Raw genomic sequence first — 24330 nt, 5'->3', positions numbered from 1 at the left:
TCGGGAGATCTTTCTACATGAACCTGTTCCTGGACATTATTTTTAATCCTACCACACATAGCCCGCCACCGAATGTGCACAGAGAAATGTCTTCAAAGCAAAAGGTTCAAATGTTCACCACATGTTCTCGTGCCAAAATGGTCTCACAATGACATTCCATTCCGCGTGAGTCAAGACCCAACCCAACCCTTGGTCGTAGTAACATGTTCATATAGGGACATTCATTACTATCCCGTGTTCTACGGTTAACGAATGGTCAAGTCATTAATTGCATGATTGCATCTGGTCAGTTGACCCTTTATTAACCTAATTGACCTGTGACGTCATGCATACATTTGCATATTAATGAGTTATTCTGCATATTAATGAGGCAATGACGTTGACAACACCCCTCCCCCCACCCCCAAGGTCAAGGTTATGTGACGTCATCAGTCACGTGGGGTTACTAGGTGCACTTGTGACGTCATCAAATGAGGGGGTGAGGGGGGATAGTTATCCAAAGTTATCTACTTTCCTAGTACCGCTTTTTTGTGAAATAGTGAAATCAATCACATCATTTGGTTAAAAGACTTCACTTACAGCCTCCAAAGCAAACTTCCAGGCATCACTGATGCCAGTGACGGTGAACTTGGACGAGGCCAGGTGGAGCTTGTCGGGGCTGAAGGGGCAGGTGCAGGGGAGGCCGTTGGCAGTCGGTTGGGGCGGACAGGTGCCCCGACTTTTGAAGGTGTTCAGGAAGTGGCAGGGGTCGGTGTAGTGGCTGTGGGCAAACCAAGAAATCTGAGGTCGTTGCTTTTATCTCAGAGTAAAACTTACACCTTTTTCTTACTTTATTTATTTGTATAATGTATTGTTATAAGGGTTTCGCGCAAACTTTAATAAAACATGTACCTGTATTGCCTTTTCATTCAGTCAGTTGTAAAGCATTCACTAGTATGTAATGTCAATGTTATCAGCTATATCCCCCCACCCCCCTGTCTGCTAACTTTTTAATCTCAACACCTATATGAATGTAACACACAGGCAAAACAAAGTATGGGATATCGTAAATCATATTCGATTATTCTAAGAAACGATCAATGTTGGAACTTAGGAAATGTGACCCATCCATGGTCACTAGGTAATAACAAAATGCAACGCCTCCACTGCACGTGCATCATGCAAAGATTCTTTTTGTGCGTGGCGTGATGGATTTCGGATTTTGACACTTTTTCGGGGAAGCGAGTCATCGTCGTGAATATAGCTGACCTGAGTGATTCACACAACTCTTGAAAACACACACTGTTCTCTCTGAGCATCGTTTGATGTCCAAAAAATTATATGAAGCCAGCAACCTGATAAACGTCTTGTTGCTAAAGTCAGTCATCCGGACTACCCTCAGCACATGTGTATCTGAGCTGGCAACTCCACTCGACTCATGTATACACCTCGTCAAAAGTATCGCACCACCATATTTGGAGTTCATTTTCAGTGAAGAAATGTTCAAATGGTACACTGTGTGTTGACACATCATCTGCCTGTAGAATGGTAACCACCTTAACTGCCCAACCTTGTGGGTGCGTTTATGCGAGCCGTATACATACCTCAGGGGTCTCTAAAGAGAAATTCATGTTTGATGACAGAAAGTTCATGCGTCTTTATTGCTATTAATTTTGAATGAAATTTCTACCAATTTGGATATCTCTCTTGTAATTGAAATGCCTCAGGGTTCTGTCCCAGAAAATCAAAGATGGCAAATTATTATCATGCACCAAACTGGCATGTCATGTCGGGCTATTGCCACCATGTTGAACATTAAGCAAAATGTAATCAACTGACTCATCAGATAACACACACTGACTGGACATGTGAGGGATTGCTGAGGTCAGAGAGGCCAGGATCCCAATACAACTTGCACTGCTTTTTGTCATCACTGGCATATCCACATTGGAACTTGAGGGCATGGATGAGGATTGATTGGTCTGAGGAGAGTCGGTTTTTATTGCACCATACTTACGGTAGGATGTCTGGAGGCTAACAGATAAAATTATCATCAACGTAACATCCAGGATGGCATATGTTGGGGGCTCAATGTGGGGGATGTTGCTCCTCTGATAATTGTAAACCTGATTTGGGCACAGCTAGGGGACATTAAATGGATAAAAGTACCTTGGTACCATATTAGACGGTTTTCTTGTACCTCATTTTGATAAACATGACACACACACCCCGGAAGACCCTCCCATGAATTGACATACACATTGCATCAGGAATGGCAACACATCCATCTCCTGAGATGTGATCTGTGTACGGGGTGCCTTCACCAGGTATTTGCCTTACACTGTTGATCATTTAGCTATGACATGGGTACAACGTTACTAAGATCTGTCCATCTCATTCCTGACAGTTACCATACTTTTACTGCGTCTATTATCCCCAATTTCTGTCCTTGGCTAATAAAGTTGCTTTTTTCTTTGCAAATGATCATTTTCCTATAATTAAAAAGAATTAACATCATATTTGATATTCAGTAACACTTTTGATTGCTTTTGTTTCCAGCTTCTCCCTGCAAATCTCTTTTCCGATTATAATATTTATAAATGTAGGTTATAGTAATACATTTAATTCGTACCATTGGGATATGTTTTAATACGTATCATATCCTGTGCATTCTGGGTGTCGTTGTACAAAACAACCTTAGCACTAAGGTAAACTTATATCCTTAAAGGGCAAGTTCACACGGAAATAAACCTATTTTTCTTGTACTTTTTCCACATTAAAAGTGTTAAACTAGTATTGTCATAGACAAAAATATAAAAATATCACAATTAATTAACATATTTTTTTCATTAAAACGATTTATATTCTTAACATTTATCAAGTGTTCTATTCCCATAACAAAACACCATGGCTTATGCCCCTTGCAATATGACGTCATTGGTGCCAATTGATAAACATTATGACGTCATCATGCTTTGTTAGAGCCGCTTCACGTGGTGTAGGTACAGGTGAGTGATTCTAGCGTCTCAGATGCCAGCAAGCATAGTGTTATGCTGAGTCACCACTGCGCCGGTGTGTGTCGTAGGCCATGTTGTTGTACCGCAAACTGGTACTTGATATCTTTTGCGTTGAGAATAGACAGGGACCAAGTTGAATTGGCACCAATTACGTCATAATCTAAGGGGGATAACTCAGGCCTGTTTAGCTCGAAAAACGAAGGCCTCATAACGACATATCATTTTCACACTATTGTGAGCTTCCTACTTTCACTGTGAAAAAAATGAGTTTATATTTTCAAACACAGATACTAACTAATTCTAAAATTGCGTTTTGTTTAGAAAAAGAAAGAAAGTGATTTTTGCGTGTACACTTCCCCTTTAAGTTTTAACCTTAGGCCTTTACTAAGGTTGATCCCTCTGTTGCATGAAACTGCCTTACGCTAAGGTAGCCTTAGTTAAGGTGAAAACTTAAGGTTGGTCAGACCCAACCTTAGCGTGGCTAAGGTTGATATTTCATTGAATTTCAACTTTCTTGTTGATGTGTAAGGAAACTGAGAGAAGTTTGAGGTAACAGCGTGTTTTCCAAGATCGCACCATGCAGCTTGAGATACTGACAGACTGGGACCTTATATCGCATTATCGACCCAAACTCCCTTATTGTGGATTGATTGGCGATTGTTGCAGAAAATGAGCCAAATAAAACATGGTTGCGACACTTGACTTCTTCGGCCAAGAGTGTCAGTTCACTTGATGTAAAGTTTGATTGCCGACACCGTTTCTGTGCACTGGTAGACGACTGTGTCATGGTGAAGTATCAATATTAGTCGTCTGCAGATGCGAGCAGGGGAGATAACTCTCAGCCGTAACTACAAGCTCCTTCCCAGCGCGTGACACCTTCGTTACACTCTCGGTAACATCGCTGCCACCAGTGTGGGCGCGGCCATTACAAGAATCTTGAAATTTGCCCTCAAACCCCAAATGTAGTAACGTTCATTCTTTTGTTTATGTCTTTGGGAATGCCATGATATTTCATTTTGAAAAAGGTTTACGACTGACCATGTTTTCCAGATGAATTTACTTTGTTGTTTTAATAATCAGATTGGTTCGAGATTGCAGACTAACGGAAAATCAACCAACTTCTCCCTTACTTTCTTACTATATCAATAACACGATAGTTTTAATGAAACAGAAATTCAAATTGACAAACGAAGAAAGTAATTTAGCAGCGATAAGTGTATTCGGCGTCATGACAGTCGTCACTTGTTTGTAAACATAACGGTCATTCGGTTGCGAGTTCCACTCCAAGCATGGTTGTGGCCACCTATTCACAGTGGGGAGTTTTGACTGGTGGCAGCGATAGTATAGAGAGCTCCGCGAACGGGCTATCGCTGTGAGGAGCCTACCGTAACTACAGACATAACTGAGTCTCCCACACTAAAGAGTTCAACCTTAGTTAAGGTTGCCGCTAAGTATCCTGTTCACGTTAAGGTTGTCCAAAGGTAGTTATGTGCAACGGGCGTAACGTTTTGTTAAGGTTACCTTAAGATTAACCTCAGTAACTAAGTTCAACCTTAGTAAAGGTTGTTTTGTACAACGGCACCCTGGGCTTTTTTCAACTACTAACATTCTAGTCTGAACCATCGACAGCTCCCCCAGGAAGCACGTGCACGATTACGTCAACTGAGCTATTTATCCTTACCATCTGGTATTCGTAACAGTTAAGGTCTCAGTTGATATTAGCGTATGCTTAAGTTGTTTTTCTGACTTGTTTGATTTGGATGTATGACGTTAGTGATGTGATAAGGTTTATCTGTTATAAGGTTCTGTGACCTTTTGGAGACCGGAGAGTGTTTGTCAGACTCGTTTGTGTGAACAAAAGAACTTTAAACTCTGCAAATAGTAGCACATCAGCACACACGTATGTAATTGTTTCTTTGATTGTTTGTTGTTTAACGCTGCACTCAACAATATTCCAGCTATATGACGGCGATCTGTAAGTAATTAAGTCTGGACGAGACAATCCAGTGATTGACAACATGAGCATCGATTCACGCAATTATGATCGATAACATGAATCAACCAATTACGAGTCTGACCACCCGATCCCGTTAGTCCCCTTACGACAACCATGAGTTGCTTAAGACCAATTCTAACCCGGAATCTTCACGGCAATATGTATCTCTTTGTACTTATTTAAAGGGAGCTTTTGAATTAAGTACAAAATAGCTTTTGGAGTCAAGCCAAAAGTTAATAGTTCTTATTTTTATTGGTTTCTTCATTTCTTGATGTGGCTTTTGTAACACAAAACGTGGTGAACACAGATGCAGACACGTATTCAGAGGTTCAGGTGAATTTGGAGGTAAGACATTTAGGCAAGAAGTGGGCATCTCCATGGCCACCAATTGTGCACCCCTTCTTGTGGATCTGTTTCTTAATGCATATGAATCAGAAACAAGGTAAGTTGGCCAAGAAGTTTAACTTAAGCATCCGGTATATCGATTTCGTTCAATAACAATCAAATAGCCAATTCCCATCAAATGGCTTACCCACATGGACTAGAAATAAAGGAGACCAGTGACACCGTCTCATCTGTTTCACATTTAGATCTGTGTATGAGGGTGTCAGAGTGCCAACACACTCTCCACATGACTGTATGACAAGAGGGATGACTTCAACTTTCCGACAGTCAACTCTCACTTCATGTCGAGCAATTCCAGCAGCTCCAGCCTTTGGTGTTTACGTTTCACTTTTGAGATACTATCGCGCATGCCATTTCTACCCAGATTTCAAAGAGCGTCATACGACTCTTGCTCAGAAGTTGTTTGATTAGGTTTACAACCTTCAAGGCCTCAGTAAAGCTTCCATAAAGTGTTATGGTAGACATGTGTTTCTTCAGGTGAACAATTGACTTCCCTGTGCATGTGTTTGTGACCGGTGTCACCTGAGGGGCAGGAAACGCCCACCTTTTCGCAAACACCTGGTATAATCACTATTTGAAAGTGATTCATTAACACGTGCTCATGATATTGTCGGAATCGTACAATCGACTCTGCTTTATGCAAATATTTCTATTGGATATGGAAAGGGTTGTGTCGCTTTTTTATTTTGTGTTTATTATGTGTGTATATATGTGTGTGCGTGTGTCTGCATTTTTATGTATGTGTCTGTGTTTATTTGTCTTGTTATGTGTCGATTCCCAGATTGAAAGAATTAGTAAACTAAGTAATCTCAATGTAAAATAATTTTGTGCGAAACCAACAAATAAACAACAAATGACATATAATCAACAATGCATTACAACATTAACTAGGTTTACAAATCAACACAATTTACTGCACAACAATAACAATGGCAGAATACAATTGAGCAATTGTCCAATATTCAATAGCATTATATAATATGATGGCAGTGGCCAGTATCAAATACAAAAATACAGAGGTGATAGCAAACGTCAGTGATGATAATATATCCACCCAGCGGCGACAGTGGTCAAGCTTCCGAGATGGTCCTAGGCAGGGCATGCGGGGTGATACGTGATCTTCACACGAAAGCTGGTCTTGATGTAATGAAATGTGTGAGAGACGAAATGTGTGAGAGGCAAGAGTCAAGTGCTGTAATGACCGGACTATTAGAATAAGCGAGATTTAGAGTTACCTTCCTTGGGTGTTGACACGCATAACAGATTTGATCTATCAAGAGATTTTGTGATATGACAGTTTGTAGACGGCTTGCTGTACCTATTATATCAGATCGACGCGAACGTAATTCAAGGCATATTTCGATCTGACTTGCAGCTTTTCCACTTGCCAAATACGGATTGAATATCTATCTGAAAACACAGAATTTCTGCCAACTTCCAACACTGCAACTGCCACTTCTGTCACTTATTTGACCCATCGTCTACCTTGTTATGTTACCATAAACCGAATATAAGTTATTTATTCTTCATTGGTAGTTTGTTTTGGAGTTAACATTTATATTTCAATTTGGAAATGGCTTCGTAACATTACTGATGTAACTATATCGATGGTCACCATCGATTTAGTGACAAATGTACAATGGATCAAGTCTTGTCCACCTAGGCCTATTCGTGTTATAACAATTGTCATAACATTTACAATGTCCGTGGGAGGGTGTTGTCTGAGTTAAGATAACTGTGGTACAGGCATTTGGTCTTTGAATGGCAGTCATATTGATGTGTGCTTGAAGGACTGTACTTGGTAAAAAAAAGTCTGATAGTCCCTTAGGGATCCTGACTTCAAAACTAGACCATTCCGCGTCATTATCTATCCTCAAAAGTATTACAGTCAGGGCCCATCTTGGTAACTGATATGCAGTAAACAGGGATGTTTTAATTAGATGCATTTATAACTGTCAAGTCTCAAATTTGTGGTTGACAAGTTTATATCATGTGCAAAATACCAACAAATGCCCAAACTTGTCACACAGCATTGGAAGCGTTCTACAACATGGTTTCACTGTACTGTGCAGCGCAGGTAGACTTTACCTGTGAACCCAGCCCATCTTTAGAGTCGGCCAATTGGTACAGATAAAACCGGCAATGATTCAGATATCTTGGAAATGCTAGGGGATGTGCCAACTCACCCCTTCAAAATACCTTATACATTGGTCTGTTGTACAAATTCAAGGTTGCATTGACACTTGCATTGTTCCTTGGTAACGTTTTTCCCTAAACCATTAAAGAGTTGTCTTGTTTCATTGTTTAACTGTTGATTAATACTGGGAGAGAAACAGTGATAAATATTATCTAATTCAACATTCCATCTGTGCATTTATGTCATCATCAGTATTACGCCGAAGGCCGTTATTAAGGATAACACACAATGCGACTGGCGGTTATCAATACAGGGTATGCCCTCCAAGTCACGATTCAGACGAACGTTAATGTGTTCAGAAAATTTACTTCCGAAGAGACACCTTCATCCTTTTGTTAATCATCTTGTTTTAAAGCCCTAACATCGGATCAGCCTAATTGGGCCGCATGCGCAGTAAATGTGTCACATATAAGGGAAAATGGGCCGATCCTGCTATTAATAGTAACCAACGTGTCTCGATCTAAAACACATGTGGTGCATCGTTATGCATACTACTGTACTTGTAACAATTTACCGTTTTATATAACTTCATTATCAAAAGGTACCTCTGTTCAATCGAGGAACACGGCGTTGCAGCTGCAGTAATTTTAAGATAGAGTTGTAGTAGTTATTATTGATCACACAGACCATACCTGCAACTGAATAGATTATTAAGATTGCTTGTTTGTTCATGCTCATATTTTTCAACACTTTCAATATTTTATCCAAGTTTATTGGTCCAGTGAATGTTGATCCAATGCACCAAGAATCCATTCGAAGTTTGTTCCATTACCACGGATGGGACTACCATGGCGCTGTGCAGGATGTTTCAAAATGTGATGAGAGTTCAGACGCAGGAAAGTGATGCAACGATTGCTGAACCCATTGAAGAAAAATTGAATGATTGAGGTATATATATCACCCGTCAAGAAACCTCGTCCTAGGAATCTCCTAATCTCCTAATTGAATTGGTGCTGAAGATGAGGGGAATGTTTGGGATTGTGATGTTAAGTGTTAAGTGTTAAGACTTCTCCTGAAGTGTAATTCCACTATTCACAACATGTATATCCCCATAGAGAAACACTGCCAATATATTTTAAGTTGATAACTTTGTTTGTAGAATCTAGAATGAATTTATATTCGTGTAACTATGTAATAATGTGAACAACATATAAGCAAATTGTTATTGGCTTTCAGTTGCCAAATCCAGATTTATTTTATTTCGAATTCTCTTGTCAAAAGTTGTCTGCATCGCTTCTATCATATTGTGGAAACTTAAGGGAAGCCATAAGATAATTGGCGCTGATAGGTATCTACCCCGTGCTTGGGATTTATTGCGTTGATCATTGTCGGTACTTATTATCCAGCTGGCTTCCATTTGTCCATTGTGATTTCCATTCTATTTCCCATCAGCGCTAATTACTCCAAGACTCCCGTTTGCCCATTGTCCATTGCCTGTTACCGATCAGTGATAAGTAAAGTATTGGCTTCCATTTGTCCATCACCTATCAGCACCGAGTATCTGTTGGCTTCCCTTGTTGAGTTTCCACCTTTGTAATCTTATTACTTTATATATAATGTTTTCTACCTCATCGCATTTATTCACCTGATAAAGTAGTGAGTACCCTTGTGTTCCTCATGATAAAGAAGTTGACATCCATAAATTCTCTTCCTTATGAAATTTGAAGGGTTGTTAGCAATAGACAATGACATGTCTACAGAGACAGACAGAAACTCATCTTATTACAAACATGTATATTATTTATTGTGTTTATTTTCTATCATCAAATAAACATGTATATGTATTTGACTTGGTATCACACTGTGATTTCGATGTACGTCTCTACACAACCACGAAGTTGTTGATTTGTCTTGTCATTCAGGGTGAGTTTTACGTGGTACTCGCCCTGGAAAAAATATTGAACACAGGAATATATCATCTACATGCCCAAGCGGTCATAATGATCACTAAACGTCATCAAATGGTAATTCACTTTGTTTAACTGTTGTCAGTCTTTGGCTCTGAACGAGAAGAAAACCCTGACACGCACACATTGTCAAATATTATTTCAAAATGGTCTTTCCAAGATTCGGCAATCCCTCATCACAGACAGACAGACACGAAAAGGTGTGTCTTTTCTCACCTGTGCAACTGATCCTTTGTATTGGTTAAAATCAATCATCATTTGGTTGATAGTCTTTACTTACACTGGCCAGAAATTGCCAGGCATCAGTGATGTTGTTGACGGTGAACTTGGAAGGGGGCATGTCGAGCTTGTCGGGGCTGAAGGGGCAGGTGCAGGGGAGGCTGTTGGCAGTCAGCTGGGGCGGACAGATGCCCTGTTGTTTGAAGATGTTCAGGAAGTGGCAGGGGTCGATGTAGTGGCTGTGGGCAAACCAATATATACTCATCGACAAAAGAAACGCGAATTACTTACATTTTGGTAAATATATAAGGAATGTTTATATTCGTGAGAAATAAGATTGTTCGATGCACAAACGGACATATGGGTATGCTGTGTGAACCGAAGGTCATGAACGCATCACTTGTGACGTCACAGATCCACGAGTCGACATGCACCATTTGTCTCTTGCAGGATAAGCATGTATTTCTTCACTTTTTGTATTCATTACAGAAAAAAACATGACCTGTGATACTATACCTTGTTGCCAGTATATAATATGATCGATTACAATATATTTTCATGTTACAGCATGGTGGGGTGTTGTTTTATACCAGATGTGTACTCAAACATTGAAATCTCTTCATCAGTTCTTGCCACTTAGTGTTGAAAGTAGGAATGTTATTATTCTTTATTGCTGTGTACACTCATAGCGTGTAAAGTTTGGAGATCATGTGCAGCATATCATATTAAGAATATAGACACTCTGTGGTAACACTTCACTGATTGTTGGTCAGTGCTGGAAACCCCGTTCACCTCATGTTAGTCAGTGCTGTAAACTCCGTTCACATCATGTCAGTCAGTGCTTGAAACTCCGTTCACCTCATATTTGTCAATGTTGGAAACTCCGTTCACCCCATCTCAGTCAGTGCTGGAAACTCCGTTCACCTCATGTTTGTCAGTGCTTGAAACTCTGTTCACCTCGTGTTTGTAAGTGCTGGAATCTCCGTTCACCTCATGTTAGTCAGTGCTTAAAACGACGTTCACCTCAGAGTAGTCAGTTCTGGAAACTCTGTGCACCTTATGTTAGTCAGTCCTGGAAACTCTGTTCACCTTTTGTTAATCAGTGCTGAAAACAACGTACACCTCAGACTGGTCAGTGAAGGAAACTCCGCTCACCTCATGCTAGTCAGTACTGTGTAAGAATCACTAATTTCTAAAAGGTCTTAATAAGAACTGATCAAGCAGTTCCATGTTACATTTAGTCACTATCGTTATAGTATGGCATATCAAATTTATATATTTGTCAACAGAGACCAATTGTTTTGCTTCGTTAATGCATATAAAATTATCAATATCTGATGTTATAAACCTGTAAAACTTACTAATTGCATGTTGGATATATATACACACCCCACCTGAGAGTCGACAATGCTCAGATAATGTAATCACAAATGTTTTTACAAGACACACTATTTGGAATTTGCTTGGGTAAGGGATGAAGTCGCTGTCATCTTTTTCGGGGCTCAATCCATTTACGTTCCAACACAAGAAAGTTACTTTCTTATCTTCACACACAGTAGTGCTCATGAAATCGATCGTATCACCGTTGTCTGATCTTTTACATCCATGTGATGTATTATCCGGGCCTCGGCCATCGTCCTATGGAAGCCTATTCGACGATGTATCAGTTACAGCTTCACTGATCCTGCCGCGCCTGTGTTGGGGTGTTTCTTGTTGCGTACGGGGGTTACTATCCGAACTTTCTCGAGGTCTTGTCACAAGCTTACCGTTCTCAAGAGTAACCAAAATAGCCGGTGTCTTTAAGAGCATTGACTTGTTGACGTTGACGTGTGGTCAAGTCACTTGAAATTCCCAGCCCGTTTTCCTTCAGCACGGGATCTGTCTTTCAGGGTTCGAACTTTGTCGTCTGATATCAGAAGCATGGCAGTTAGAAGGCCTGCTTTCTCCGCATTTCGACGTCTCATTTTAAGGCGATGGCCACGGATAATGTCAGATGATGGCCACATTTCTCCTTGCAAGCCATCGATGTCTCGCTTTCTGCTTCTGGTACACCGTGGAGAATGATGCTAAATAATTCCAGTTTGTCCATATCGTCATTAATCTTAGGTAGACGTTCTACGACAGTTTCAATTTTATCAGGAACAGCATCAATGTCAGTATTCATAATGTCATGATTATGTTTCATGTCGTAAATATATCAGATTTGTTTAGTGTTACTGTCACCACAAGTTGACCATATTTAGAGCAAACTGCGTTCACTGCAGTTTTTACAGCTGTAATTTGTAACTTAGTTCCGACTTGACGTCGGGAAGCTCCGACTAGATAACATCTCTTACTTCTTTTTGAGAAATGGGTCCCGGGTTTGTTAAAACGTCGTTTGAACAAAACATGATCTGTGTGATAATCCCCCCGGTCCACCCCAGGACACCTTTCACGTGCAAGCCAAGCGTGGTAATTTGTCAAAACTGGGTCATAGTCCATCGCAGTGACGTCAAATGATACACAGAAAGAGCTATTTTCTTTTGGAAAAACCGATCAAAGTTCATTTTCTCGAAATGATTGAGCAGGGCGAAGAATGCAGAGAGGTGTGCAGCAAATGCAGTGGTGCAAATGAGCAGTCTGAAATGAACATCAGTCCCAGACACGAATGGCGAGTACTCACTGTCTCTGTGCAGCGTCAGTTGTCGAGTTCCCCTCGGGTGGATAAACGAGCCGATTCTGGCTCTTTTCACATCAGTCGATACCATGTTGATGTCAGGAGTGTTGATCATATACCAAGTCATCTCCTAGCGTTGGCAGTGTGGTATATGCATCCTACCTTGGCATATATTTTGAAAACAGTTCAGCTCGACATTACATGGTGTCACATCTAGACGACGACTGTGGGCCTCTTTACGTAACATGTAATTAATTACCTATGTTACTCTGTTGCTATCTATTCGCCCTGCCAATTCCAAACACAAACGTTCCACAGTCTCCTTAGGCTCCGGAATGTGCTGTGCGCACCATGTTTTTGTCTGAAACACTTTTCAAAACATGTTGAATCTCTTGATTCAATCCCTCAACGTACTAACATCAACCTTACTCAACGCTTACCATGTGCCAACATCTTTGACGCAGGGCACCTTGGTGAAACGCCTGATAAGGTTCTTCTCCATGAGAACATCTAGTGTGACCTGGTCTGCGAGTTGGTGGCTGATGGTTCCATCAAGGGTCACGGTCATATCTCTGGGAAGCTTGATGGGGCTGGGCGTGATGTCGAACTGATTCACGGAAACCCAGGAGTCGCCAACACCTGACAAGAAGATACAAATTACATACACGTGGCTTGGCTCACAAAGTGGTCAATGAAAGTAAGGTGTACAGGCAACTACATGTAAAATTGAACAAATAACATAGACTCAGACATGTCCACATAACATATCGAGGCATGCATTGCAGCATTCAGACTCAGATAGACTCAGACATGTCCATTTGTGTGGAAGTATGATTATACAAGCGTTATCTTTCATCTGGATATTTTTAAATGATTCGGACTTTAATATCATACAGTTGTTGTCACTTGGTCGTTAATTGTATCGTTATCAGCTGATATGTGTGCCAACACAATCATATTAGGGGGTTTATACATATGTTCCGTTATGGGATCTTTATCACTGGTTGGGAACCATCCCAGTGGTGACGTGTGCTGTAATCCTTGAATTATTATTTGCAAATACTCATTTGTGACTGGTTTGTATCCTTGTACACCAATTTGTAACATGTCCTCCCATTACCATCAATTTTTAACATTTCCTTACAATGTGTTTAGCTGAACTCCCTCCAAAATTACCGACAGGAACACATGTGTCTCATCAAGATCAAAGTACATTTTATCAATCAGATAACAGGTGTTCGCGAAAAGGTGAGCTAATTCTGCCCAACCGGTGACACCCGTTCACTTGAAAAAACACGCACATGTCCTCCACATGTCTCCACCTTTTGAAAGCTTTACTGCGGTCTTGAATGTTGTAACTTTGTTGTGTTGTGAACAACTTCTGAGCAAGAGTCGTATGACGATTTTTGAAATCTTAAGAGAAAGAGCTCGATTGGAGCCAAAGGCTGGAGGGGCTGGAATATTGCCCAATATGAAGGGAATGTTGACTACAGGAAAGTTAAAGTCATCGCTCTTGTCATACAGAGTCTTGGAGAGAGTTTGGCAGCTGAATCTTTATACATAGATAAAAATATGAAACAGATAAGGCGGTCTCTATGGTCTCCTTTGTTTCTTCGTCACGATATGGCTGAAATATTGTCGATGTGACGTTAAATATTAACTCACTCACTCACTCCTATGTTTTTTGTTCAGGTGGGTAAATCAATGGAAGGGAATTGGCTATTTGATTGTTATTGGGCGTTATCAGATCATCGATACACCTGAGGCTTAAGTTAAACTTATTGGCCAAATTACTTTGTTTTGACTTTGACAATCCGAGCAGATATTCCGATTCATATGCATAAAGAAACAGATCCGCAAGTAAGTGAGTTAAGGTTAGATCCACATCTGGTTTACTAACTGCCAAAGTGGGGAAGTCAAAAGTTACTTTGTTATTGTGGAGATCTACGTAAAGAAGATTAAAAACACTGTTATTAGGCGGATTGGATTTCGAAGAACATAATTTAGAAATATATTGCAAAGATAATTTGATGCGACGTTGTTTAAGGGATGGCTCATCTGTCTCCATATACAGACTTTGGAAATTCGTAGGGTTCCAAGGCAAAGCCTCGGTCATTGATGGTGAATAGAATCTAGTATTTTTAAATTACAAGCCCCACCATAAGTGATGGAGTTTTGAATATTCATATCCCCTCCCCATTTTGGGTTTGAGACAACTGTCAGTAAATCGAGGGTCCTCAGATATTTATTTTTCAAATATTTAATATGAGGCAAAAAAGGTCAAATGGTAGTCGAAAATTATACCCAGGAACTAGGCCTCTTTCACAACCTAAATAGGTGTGTCATTTAAAATGAGTTCCGGGTCTTTGTGCAGTTAATATTTTCTCGAAAAATAAATAAAGCTTGTCTTTGATTTTAGGAATTTAAAATCCATTTTTTAAAGACCATTTCCGGAACATTCAAAAGTAATATTTTCTTTCGCCATGACAGGAAATATTAAAAAATCAACAAAAAAGCGATCCATCAATTAATTTATTAAACGCTTTTGATAAACAGTTGATTTTATGCTAGACAATGTGACAGGCAAAATACTGCCTTGTGGGACACCTGGTTATAATGTTCAGACAGGGTAGCACCGACGCGGACCTGCAATTACCTGTCACTTGGATATAACAGTACTTCGATTCGTTCGAAAGTCACACTGAATATTTGTTATTAAATTAGAAGGTTCGAAGTACCATTTTTTAATCATGCGATTCATGGTTTTGCAAACGCAACTGGTGAATGAAATGGGTCTATAATTTCAGGTTATCAGTATGTTCTAGACTACACCAAACTACACCAATAATCATCTGAAACAAAACACAACACAAATATGCACTGGAACGGCTGTGCGGTTTATTTACGAAGCACAACATGCAACACACCACAGTGACATTATCACTTCACTCCATGTACCTAATTACATATGATATAAAATATATAATATAACATATCGAAACATACATAAATATACAGATGGTAACGGTGGCTGAAGCCCGACTCGTAAAACCAGAGATAAAAAATTTTGTTACGACAAAAAGCTTAGGAACCGTGTTCTCCTACGAATGCAACACCACCAGTAACTGGGGATCAAACAGTATTTGAATTACCTTTCACACACGTCATACATACTTTTAAAAATACAGATAATACACAAACTTTTGTTTTACCCATCAAACATGGGTCACAGACACCCCAATACAGAAGTATTATAATGGTTCTGCCAACCGAACATTTCCAAGACCAAGTATTCTAAAGGCTCTCCAGCCACAACACACATTTGATGGTAAACACAATTATACCAATGAGTCTCTTACAGCTCTCCAGCATCATCAACAATCATGGCCTGTCAACAGCGACATATGACCAAAGCAGAATGTGGCCTCATCGCCACACGTCCACATCTCAAACGAAATGCCTGAAGCACATGATTATGATATTAGAAACGGAATAAAAAAACAACATATCTACATACTCATGAAGCAAAAATCAATAGATTTACAGATTGTTAATTGAAGTGCCATGAGAGAAAGCGAGAGAGGCGACAACATAACACCCTAGCCTTATATAGGCCCCAAATATCATCGCCGTCTACTGGCATTATAACCTCCCTTGATTATAGAACGTACCACTCGTAGAAAGTAGTTTCCCTCTAATTCACTACTTCAAACGAGGGAAACATCATATCCCGTCCAGGTTTCGGTATTGGTACAACTATGGCATCACGCCATGAAGGTGGAAATTTACCGGATATCCAGATATCATCAAAAATTAACAAAAGGGTTTCTGAACACGACTCTGGTAAGTGCTTCAGGAGTTGATTGAAAATATTGCATTGTAGTTTCCCCCATTATCTGATGTAAAATTGATATACTCTGTAAAAAAGCAAACGCAAAACGGATATCTTTGGCCATCAACACGTGATCGGCCAAGATCGGGACAACAAAGAGTAACCACTCCCGCCCAAGATCGCTTCATCCGACTGCGCCACCTACGTGAAAGGACGACCACAGACACCTCAACCGCATCCCAAATACCCAGACTGCGCAGAATCTCCGACCAGACTGTACGAAAAGAGCAAGACGTCCTGTTCGACGCGTCATATTGAGTCGACAACATCGGCAACAACGAATGTAGTGTATGGCGTCAACTGCGATGGAGAGATGTCAGGTTCAGCGACGAAACAAGGTTTCTCCTCCGTCGAGGGGATAGACGAGCATGGGTCTGCAGACGTCGGGGAGAACGTTACGGAGGAAATTGCGTACAGGAAGTGGACAGGTTTGGTGGAGGTAGCGTTATTATGTGGGTGGCTATCTCTCATCATGGCAGGACAGGTTTGGTCCATATCCAGGGCAATCTTACGGCTCAACGATACATCAAGGAAATTTTCCTACCACACGTCCTCCTAATTGCAGCCAACGGCAACGGCGTATTCCAACAGGACAACGCTCGACCGCATAGTGCATGGATCACAAGAGCATGTCTACACAACAACAGCCGTTGGCTTTTGCGTTGCAGGCCGAATGGGCTACCATTCCCTAGGATGTGATTCGCATACCCTTCCATAGGTAGATGTCAGGCTGCTATCGATTCCAACATGGGACATACGCATTATGACCTTCAGCTGACCTTCACCTTGGCCTTTTCCTATGTACCGATAACTGAGATGACTACAATCACCAAGAGTTCTCTCCACAACATTTTAGCTCAATACCCTGTACAGTTCCTCGTATAAATGTATTTTCCTACCTCAAACAAATCTGCCTTTGTGTTTATTTTTGTGAAGAGAATAGTTTTCTTTTCTTGCTGTTGTTGTTATTTTTGGAATTGAGGGACATAGTTTGAGGAAGAAGAATATTTTGCCAACGTTTCACCCAGTGTATATGCTATATAACATGTATCAGTAAATAGTTCATCTCCATTCTTAATATTGTGGGTGCTAGATTTTGTACCGTTACCTTTTATTTTTTCCATCATGTTCCATACCTTGGACATGGGTGTTCGTGAATTTAAGTTTGAAACATAGCTTTGTTCAGATTGGCGTTTGTTATGTTTTAGCATTTAAAATTTTGAAATTGTCCAAATTATGGACGACAGGATAGCGACGGAAACTGTTCAGCCTTTTCCTTGCCTTCTTAGCTTGCTTGCAGTCATTGTTAAACTATGGTTTACCGATGTGTGGATTTGTAGAGGACTTTGGAATACATTCATCAGCTATTTTATTTAATTTGTCAGACAATATTTGTACAGGGTCGGGAACGACAATAAAGAGATCAGACTTTAAATTATTGGATGTGAGTATTTCAAACATAGGTCAGTCAGATTTATTAAAGTTTCATCCTGTTGAAGGAGAAACATCGGACGTTTTAAAATGGTAGGAATATGGTCACTTCCACAAAGGTCATCTTGGATAAACCAGTAGCAAAGTAGGTTCCTGCACCGGGGTGTAGATATGCTTCTAAACAATCATTATGAATACACAAGTCGTTGTTGGCAATAAAAGTTTCTAACAGCTTCCCCTTGCTACTTGTCTGAGCACTACTCTAAAGTGGATTGTGCCCTTTTAAATCGCCCATTATAATACAGGGCTTGGGGAGTTGATCACAGAGAGCTTAAAGTTCAGACTGTCAGAGAGAAGGAGATGGTGGAATATATAGCGAGCACAATTTAAAAAACAACGTGCAAAGTTACACAGATTGCAACAGCTTTAGGAGAGAAGTAAGATGAACGGGGCTATGGATGACGTCATGTTTTTTCTTCACATTAAAGAACCTTCAGAGGCTTTATGCATTCCGAGGTAAATGGGGATGCTTCATGGTTTCTCGGACGTTTTAATGGCTGAACATGAGTACGTTTCCACTGTACTGACAGTCCGCCCCATTGGGGTCCAGGTTAGAACGGGTCCACAGCAACCTAGGCCTGTCGGAAGAGGCGACTTAAAAGATCGGGGGATGAGGCTTGGGCACTATAAGGCTATACAAAATTTCAGATTGCATCTTTTACCCTTTCTTTGTGTGAATGGAAATACTTATTCTGTCACTGGTCACGGCGAAGGCATAGAAAGTCCACGAAAATGCAATACTCCAGTAACTGATAAAGGGCCAGTGCACACATGTCTTCTGAGTCACCACGACTGAGGCATGCTACAACTAATACCATATCGTTTATGCATAGTCCATCAGATTACAGTACGGAGAGGTAATTTTGTCTTCTACGGTTTCGTATTTTTATGTACATGTAGTTCTTAATATGGATCGTTGTATATCTAGGATCCACATGTGCACATTGGCAATAAAACAGGTAACTTGTCAACCTGCCAAAGATATTTGTTTGAGACTTGATATGTAACATGGCGTCATGGGTGATAGAGGCCAAAGTGACGAAGGCATTAAGCTGGAATAACCCTGCCGCCATACCTAGCCAGGGCATTTGTTGAACATCCGTTCATGCTGTTACGTTTCTCCTCAGCCACTACACTGATCCCTGCCATTTCCTGAACCGTTACCTGAACCGTGCATCTTGTCCTCCACAACTGACCGCCAAGGGTATTCCATGTACCTGTCCCTTCAACCCTGACAGACTCCACATGCCGCCCAGTAGGTTCACCGTCTCCAGTATCAGTGACACCTGGAAGTTTCTAGCCTCTGTGAGTAAACCATGGACCCAAACTATCCAATAAATGTGTTAACTGAAGGCAAGAGATATTAATAATTGTATATTGACCGACTTGGTAATGGTTGTAACGTTACGATAAATCAAACATCGGAGTCCACCAGTCTGTCTTATTAAAGGGTGACTACCACGTGAAGATTACCTTGAACGACAAGCACACCAGTCAGCTCCGCGGATGTGTCGAGGCCTATCTGAGTATCGAAGTATAGAGATACCACCCAGAGCAGGACTGACTCATGACATGATTTATAAGATATTTATCTCAGCAGATATGAAATGCAGATTCCCAGAAAGATATCTGAATTAGTAGACCTACGTCACCCTGGACTCAAAATGTAAACCACCACGGACACATAGTAGTATAGTCTGACTCAAGAGGGATGCATTTCCTCAGTATCCTTCTAAGTCAGCCATTCCAGTTTCCACTCAAACACAGATTGACGGCGGTCTGTAAATAATCGAGTCTGGACCAGACAATGTAGTGATTAATATCATGAGCATCGATCCACGCAATTGGGATCGATGACATGCATCAACCAAGTCAGCGCGCCTGACCACCCGATCCCGTTAGTCGCCTTTTACGACAAGCATAGTCACCTTTTACGGCAAGCATGGGTTGCTGAAGACCTATTCTACCCCGGAATCTTCACGGGCCAAAACACAGATTGACTGCCTACAGATGTCCTGACTAACACAGATTGACTGCCTACAGATGTCCTGACTAATTTATAATTACCATGTATCCTCTTTCATGCCTATCTGTCGGATGCCTGGACGAAACACTGGTCAATATATAGGATTTAGGATGAACAATAAAATACTGCAAACATTTACTTGTCCGCATCATTTTTTTCAACTGGGGATATTTTATTCACAACAAACAAAAGTGACAGAACCATTTCCATAACCCTACGACACCTCTGCTGGCAGCAGAGTCCAGTGTGTGTCCACATGAGGATGTTTTTTGTGTGAATCACTGTCACTATACCAGGTCTCTGTCAAAATAAGAGAGCGTGTTCTGCCCGCACAGTGGCACCCGTCACACACTTGCACAGGCAGGGTAAAATGTTCTCCTGATCAAACACGGGCACATATTGTTCAAGTCAAAAAAAAAAAAAAAAAAAAAAATAATATAGGCACTCGTGAAGAGCAACCTCCTCGTGGTGAGTGCTGGGTAACGCTAATCGCTCTTCCCCCGTGTGGAACCGGGGTAGAATATTTCCACAGCACCCCATTGCTGGTCGTAAGAGGCGACCAAAGTGGGCAGCCCGTTTGCCGTGGGTTGCGTCCCTGTGTCGGCGGAGGACGGGAGTCTGGTAGTTGAGGGCACTGGTTCCTGGAACTGTGTTCCTTTGCCCAACACACTTCTTCGACCCTTACTTCGCCTAGACGGGTGGTAAGATGGGCCCGGTCTTATCAATCGGCTGGTCATGCCAGGCCCTGTGCGTAATATTGTACATACACACGTGTGTTGTATTTTACTGTATATTTCGGTCTTGGCCATCCATAACTTGTGTGAATTCTAACTTTTGGATTGAATAAATTGCCTAGAGTCTTACGCCAGAAGGCGGTGGCTCATGGGCCAATCTGGTACTTTCGACCTCTGAGTTCTGTATGTCTTCAATTTCTTGTCATGGGCCGGACCAGCCTGGCATTTTATTTGTTAGACAAATGCAGCTATTCATGTTGTTTTTACTGGAGTATAACACCTCTGTATCCCTGATGTTTGCATGTTGGAGATCCGGTGCAGGAACACATCGCTCTGTGTAGCACTCCATGGTGGGTGGGGAGCAGGGGTGCTGAATCAATTACTTTCATCATGGCACACAATCATACTGGTTCAAACCGCACTGACAAGAAGAGACGTCTGGAAGCTGAGATTTTCTCATCTGACGACGATGCTTCTATTTCACAAACTTCAAATTCTTGGGCTCGGTTTATCGTAGTGGAATCACGTAATCAACTATCTTTGAAAATCAATCCCTTCGCTATTTCTAAAGCCATTGAAGGAATCTGTGGTGAGGTGAAGAATGTTTCACGGCTCCGGAGCGGCTCTCTTTTGGTGGAGTGTGCACGGAGACAGCAGGCTATTAATCTTTTAAAATGTACTAGCTTTGCTAACACAGAAGTTGTTGTTTCCGAACACAGAACGTTGAATTCGAGTCGGGGGATCATCCGCGACAGAGCTCGTTGCCTGGCAGAAATGTCAGAAGAAGACATTTTGGAAGAACTCAAAGGACAAAGTGTCACATCAGTGAAACGTTTCAATAGAAAAGATGGTGAAAATTTCGTTCCAACAAATACTTATTTGTTCTCCTTTTCTCTTTCAACAATTCCACAATCTATTAAGGCGGGCTATTTTAACATCGGAGTGGAGGTGTATGTCCCCAATCCGCTCCGATGTTACAAATGTCAGAAGTTTGGGCACGGCTCCAAATCATGTGATCGTCCAACTGTTTGCCACCGTTGTGGTGGAAATCATGATGGTACAGGCTGTACAGCAGACCTGAAATGTACAAATTGTAAGGGTGAACATGTAGCATCATCTAAATCCTGCCCTTTTTGGACACGTGAAAAAGACATTTTGACAATCAAATGTCAAAACAACATCAGTTACTTTGATGCCAAAAAACTCTTTGATAGCCGGACACCTTCATCCAAACAATCTTATGCTGCTGCTGCTGCTGCTGCTGCTGCTGTCTCTCGCCCTTCAACAAGTAGATCTATAGAATGTCAGACGGACTTGACGTGGACACATTCTGAACACCCGCTGCCTCTGACTACATCATGTGACAGTCAAACAACTCATTCTGTCAGCCCAGGTGAAATGTCTCCAGATTCTATCATTGTGACTCAGGTTGTGGCCCCATCTACACCCACTCCTGATATACCAGCTACCAACAAACCATTAACTGAAATGCCCAAAAAACAAAAGAAGAAGCAAAACAAGAAAATTTCTACGAAGATCCCTACTCTCACTGAAACATCTGTAGATGTTCACAATTACTTTGAGCCTCTTGAGATGGATGTCACCCCATCTTCACACCACAGCAGTGGTGACTCCTCTTCACGTTTACGTGAACGATCTCCGGTAGAACCACCATGAATCATTCGAATCTAATTCAATGGAATTGCCGAGGACTTAGGCACAATTTTAACGAACTGCAATTATTATCAACGGATATTTGTCCATCAGCAATTTCTTTACAAGAAACGTACCTTAAAACAACCGACAAATTTGATTTAAGGCAGTATAGTTCGTATCATTCCTTCTCTCCTCCGGGAGATAAAGCTACTGGAGGAGCTTCTATTTTGGTGCGGCGGGGCGTTGTTCACAGTCCTGTTCCGCTTGACACAAATATGCAAGCTGTTGCAGTTAGACTTACACTGCATATTGCCTTCACACTTTGCTCCTTATACATTCCTCCATCCTCAAATCTTCGGCGTAATGATCTCCAAAAACTGTACGACCAGCTCCCAAAGCCCTGTGTCATCATGGGTGATCTAAATGGGCATAATCCTTTATGGGGAGGTTCTATCATTAATCCAAAGGGTAAAGTCATCGAGGATTTTGTTTCTGATAATGACCTCTGCATCTGTAACGATGACTCGGACACCTACTTACACCCTGCAACTGGTACGTATTCATCATTAGATCTGTCTTTGACGGATTCAGTTTTGTTGAATGAATTCTCATGGTCCATCCATGATGACCTATGTGGGAGTGACCATTTCCCCACCGTGCTTAAACCCATTCATCCCGTTGATGATCCACCTTCACCTCGATGGAATTTTGTGAAGGCTGATTGGCTTTTATTTCAATCTTTATGCAAAGATAAATTACAACCTACGTCTTTTCAGGATGTTATTGACCCCATTCAGTTGTTCTCAGATCAACTGAATGAAATTGCTGATGAATCAATACCTAAGTCCTCTATCAACCCACGTGTTCGTAAACCATGGTTTGATGACACGTGCAAACAAGCTAGGAAATGTCGTAAGAAGGCGGAGAAATACTTCCGTAAACATCCTACTGTCCATAATTTAAACACTGTCAAAATTTCAAATGCTAAGGCAAGACGTCTATTTAAGCAAAATAAACGTCAATCATGGAGGAACTATGTCTCCAAAATAAACACTCGTACCCCCATGTCCAAGGTATGGAATATGATCAAAAAGATCAAAGGCAAGGGATCAAATTCTACAGTTAACCATTTAAAGGATGGTGACACTTTGCTAACGGATAAATCTGCTATTGCCAATAGAATTGGGAAAACTTTCTCTCAACATTCGTCTTCATCAAATTACGTTCCCAAATTTCAAAAATATCAGCTTTTAGTAAATTTTACATCTGATAATGGTGAAGATTACAATGAGGTATTTTCACTACATGAGCTACATACTGCCTTAGGGCAAGCTCATGATACAGCAGCAGGCGCTGATAATATTCATTATCAGCTACTTAAACACTTGCCAGAATCATGTCTTGAAACTTTGTTGAATATATTCGATGATATTTGGACAGCAGGGACATTTCCACCTTCATGGCATAAAGCCATTGTTATCCCCATACCCAAACCTGGGCGGGATCATTCTGATCCATCAAATTACCGACCTATCTCTCTTACTAGCTGTGTTTGTAAAACGATGGAACGCATGGTAAATAATCGATTAGTGTGGTACTTGGAAACAAATAATCTTCTTTCCAATATACAATGCGGTTTCCGTAAAAACAGAAGTACTATCGATCACTTAGTGCGTTTAGAATCGTTCATAAAAAATTCCATTGTAAATAGACAACATGCTGTATCGATCTTTTTCGACTTAGAAAAAGCTTACGATACAACATGGAAACATGGTATTTTAAAAGATCTTCATGATTTTGGATTAAGAGGCCGTTTGCCTCATTTCATATCACAGTTTTTAACAGACAGGCAATTTCAAGTCCGAGTGGGTACAACCCTGTCTGATCATTATAATCAGGATCAGGGTGTCCCACAAGGCAGTATTTTGTCTGTTACTTTATTCAGTATAAAAATTAACAGTTTGTCCAAAGTTTTAAATGATTCAGTTGATGGATCACTTTTTGTGGATGATTTTAATCTATCTTGTCGTGGTAAAAATATGCGCACAATAGAAAGGCAATTACAATTATGTCTTAATAAAATTCACAAATGGTGTTTAGAAAACGGGTTTAAATTTTCCAAATCAAGAACTAATTGCATACATTTCTGCCGAAA

General features: G+C 40.8%; 1 protein-coding gene and 1 long non-coding RNA gene across 2 annotated transcripts in view; both read right to left on the bottom strand.

Moving 5' to 3' along the window:
- Positions 1–523: 523 nt before the first annotated feature.
- The window catches only part of LOC125383717 (ganglioside GM2 activator-like), a 46693-nt gene continuing 22886 nt past the window's right edge, over positions 524–24330 (bottom strand). Inside the window, exon 3 of the mRNA XM_048402504.1 lies at positions 524–760. Within this exon, the coding sequence (XP_048258461.1) occupies positions 562–760 (199 nt within the window). The 3' untranslated portion in view covers positions 524–561. The remainder of the gene's footprint in view (positions 761–24330) is intronic.
- On the bottom strand, positions 9314–9959 carry LOC125383720. Its single transcript, XR_007222884.1, has 2 exons — positions 9782–9959; positions 9314–9480 (listed from the first exon to the last, which is right to left on the bottom strand). It is a non-coding gene; the product is annotated as an uncharacterized LOC125383720 (long non-coding RNA).

The sequence above is a fragment of the Haliotis rufescens genome, unplaced genomic scaffold (assembly GCF_023055435.1).
Source record: "Haliotis rufescens isolate VD_foot unplaced genomic scaffold, xgHalRufe1.0.p SCAF_26, whole genome shotgun sequence".
Taxonomy (NCBI): domain Eukaryota; kingdom Metazoa; phylum Mollusca; class Gastropoda; order Lepetellida; family Haliotidae; genus Haliotis; species Haliotis rufescens.
Note: the sequence above shows the minus strand (reverse complement) of the source record. Positions and strands in the feature narration are given on the sequence as shown.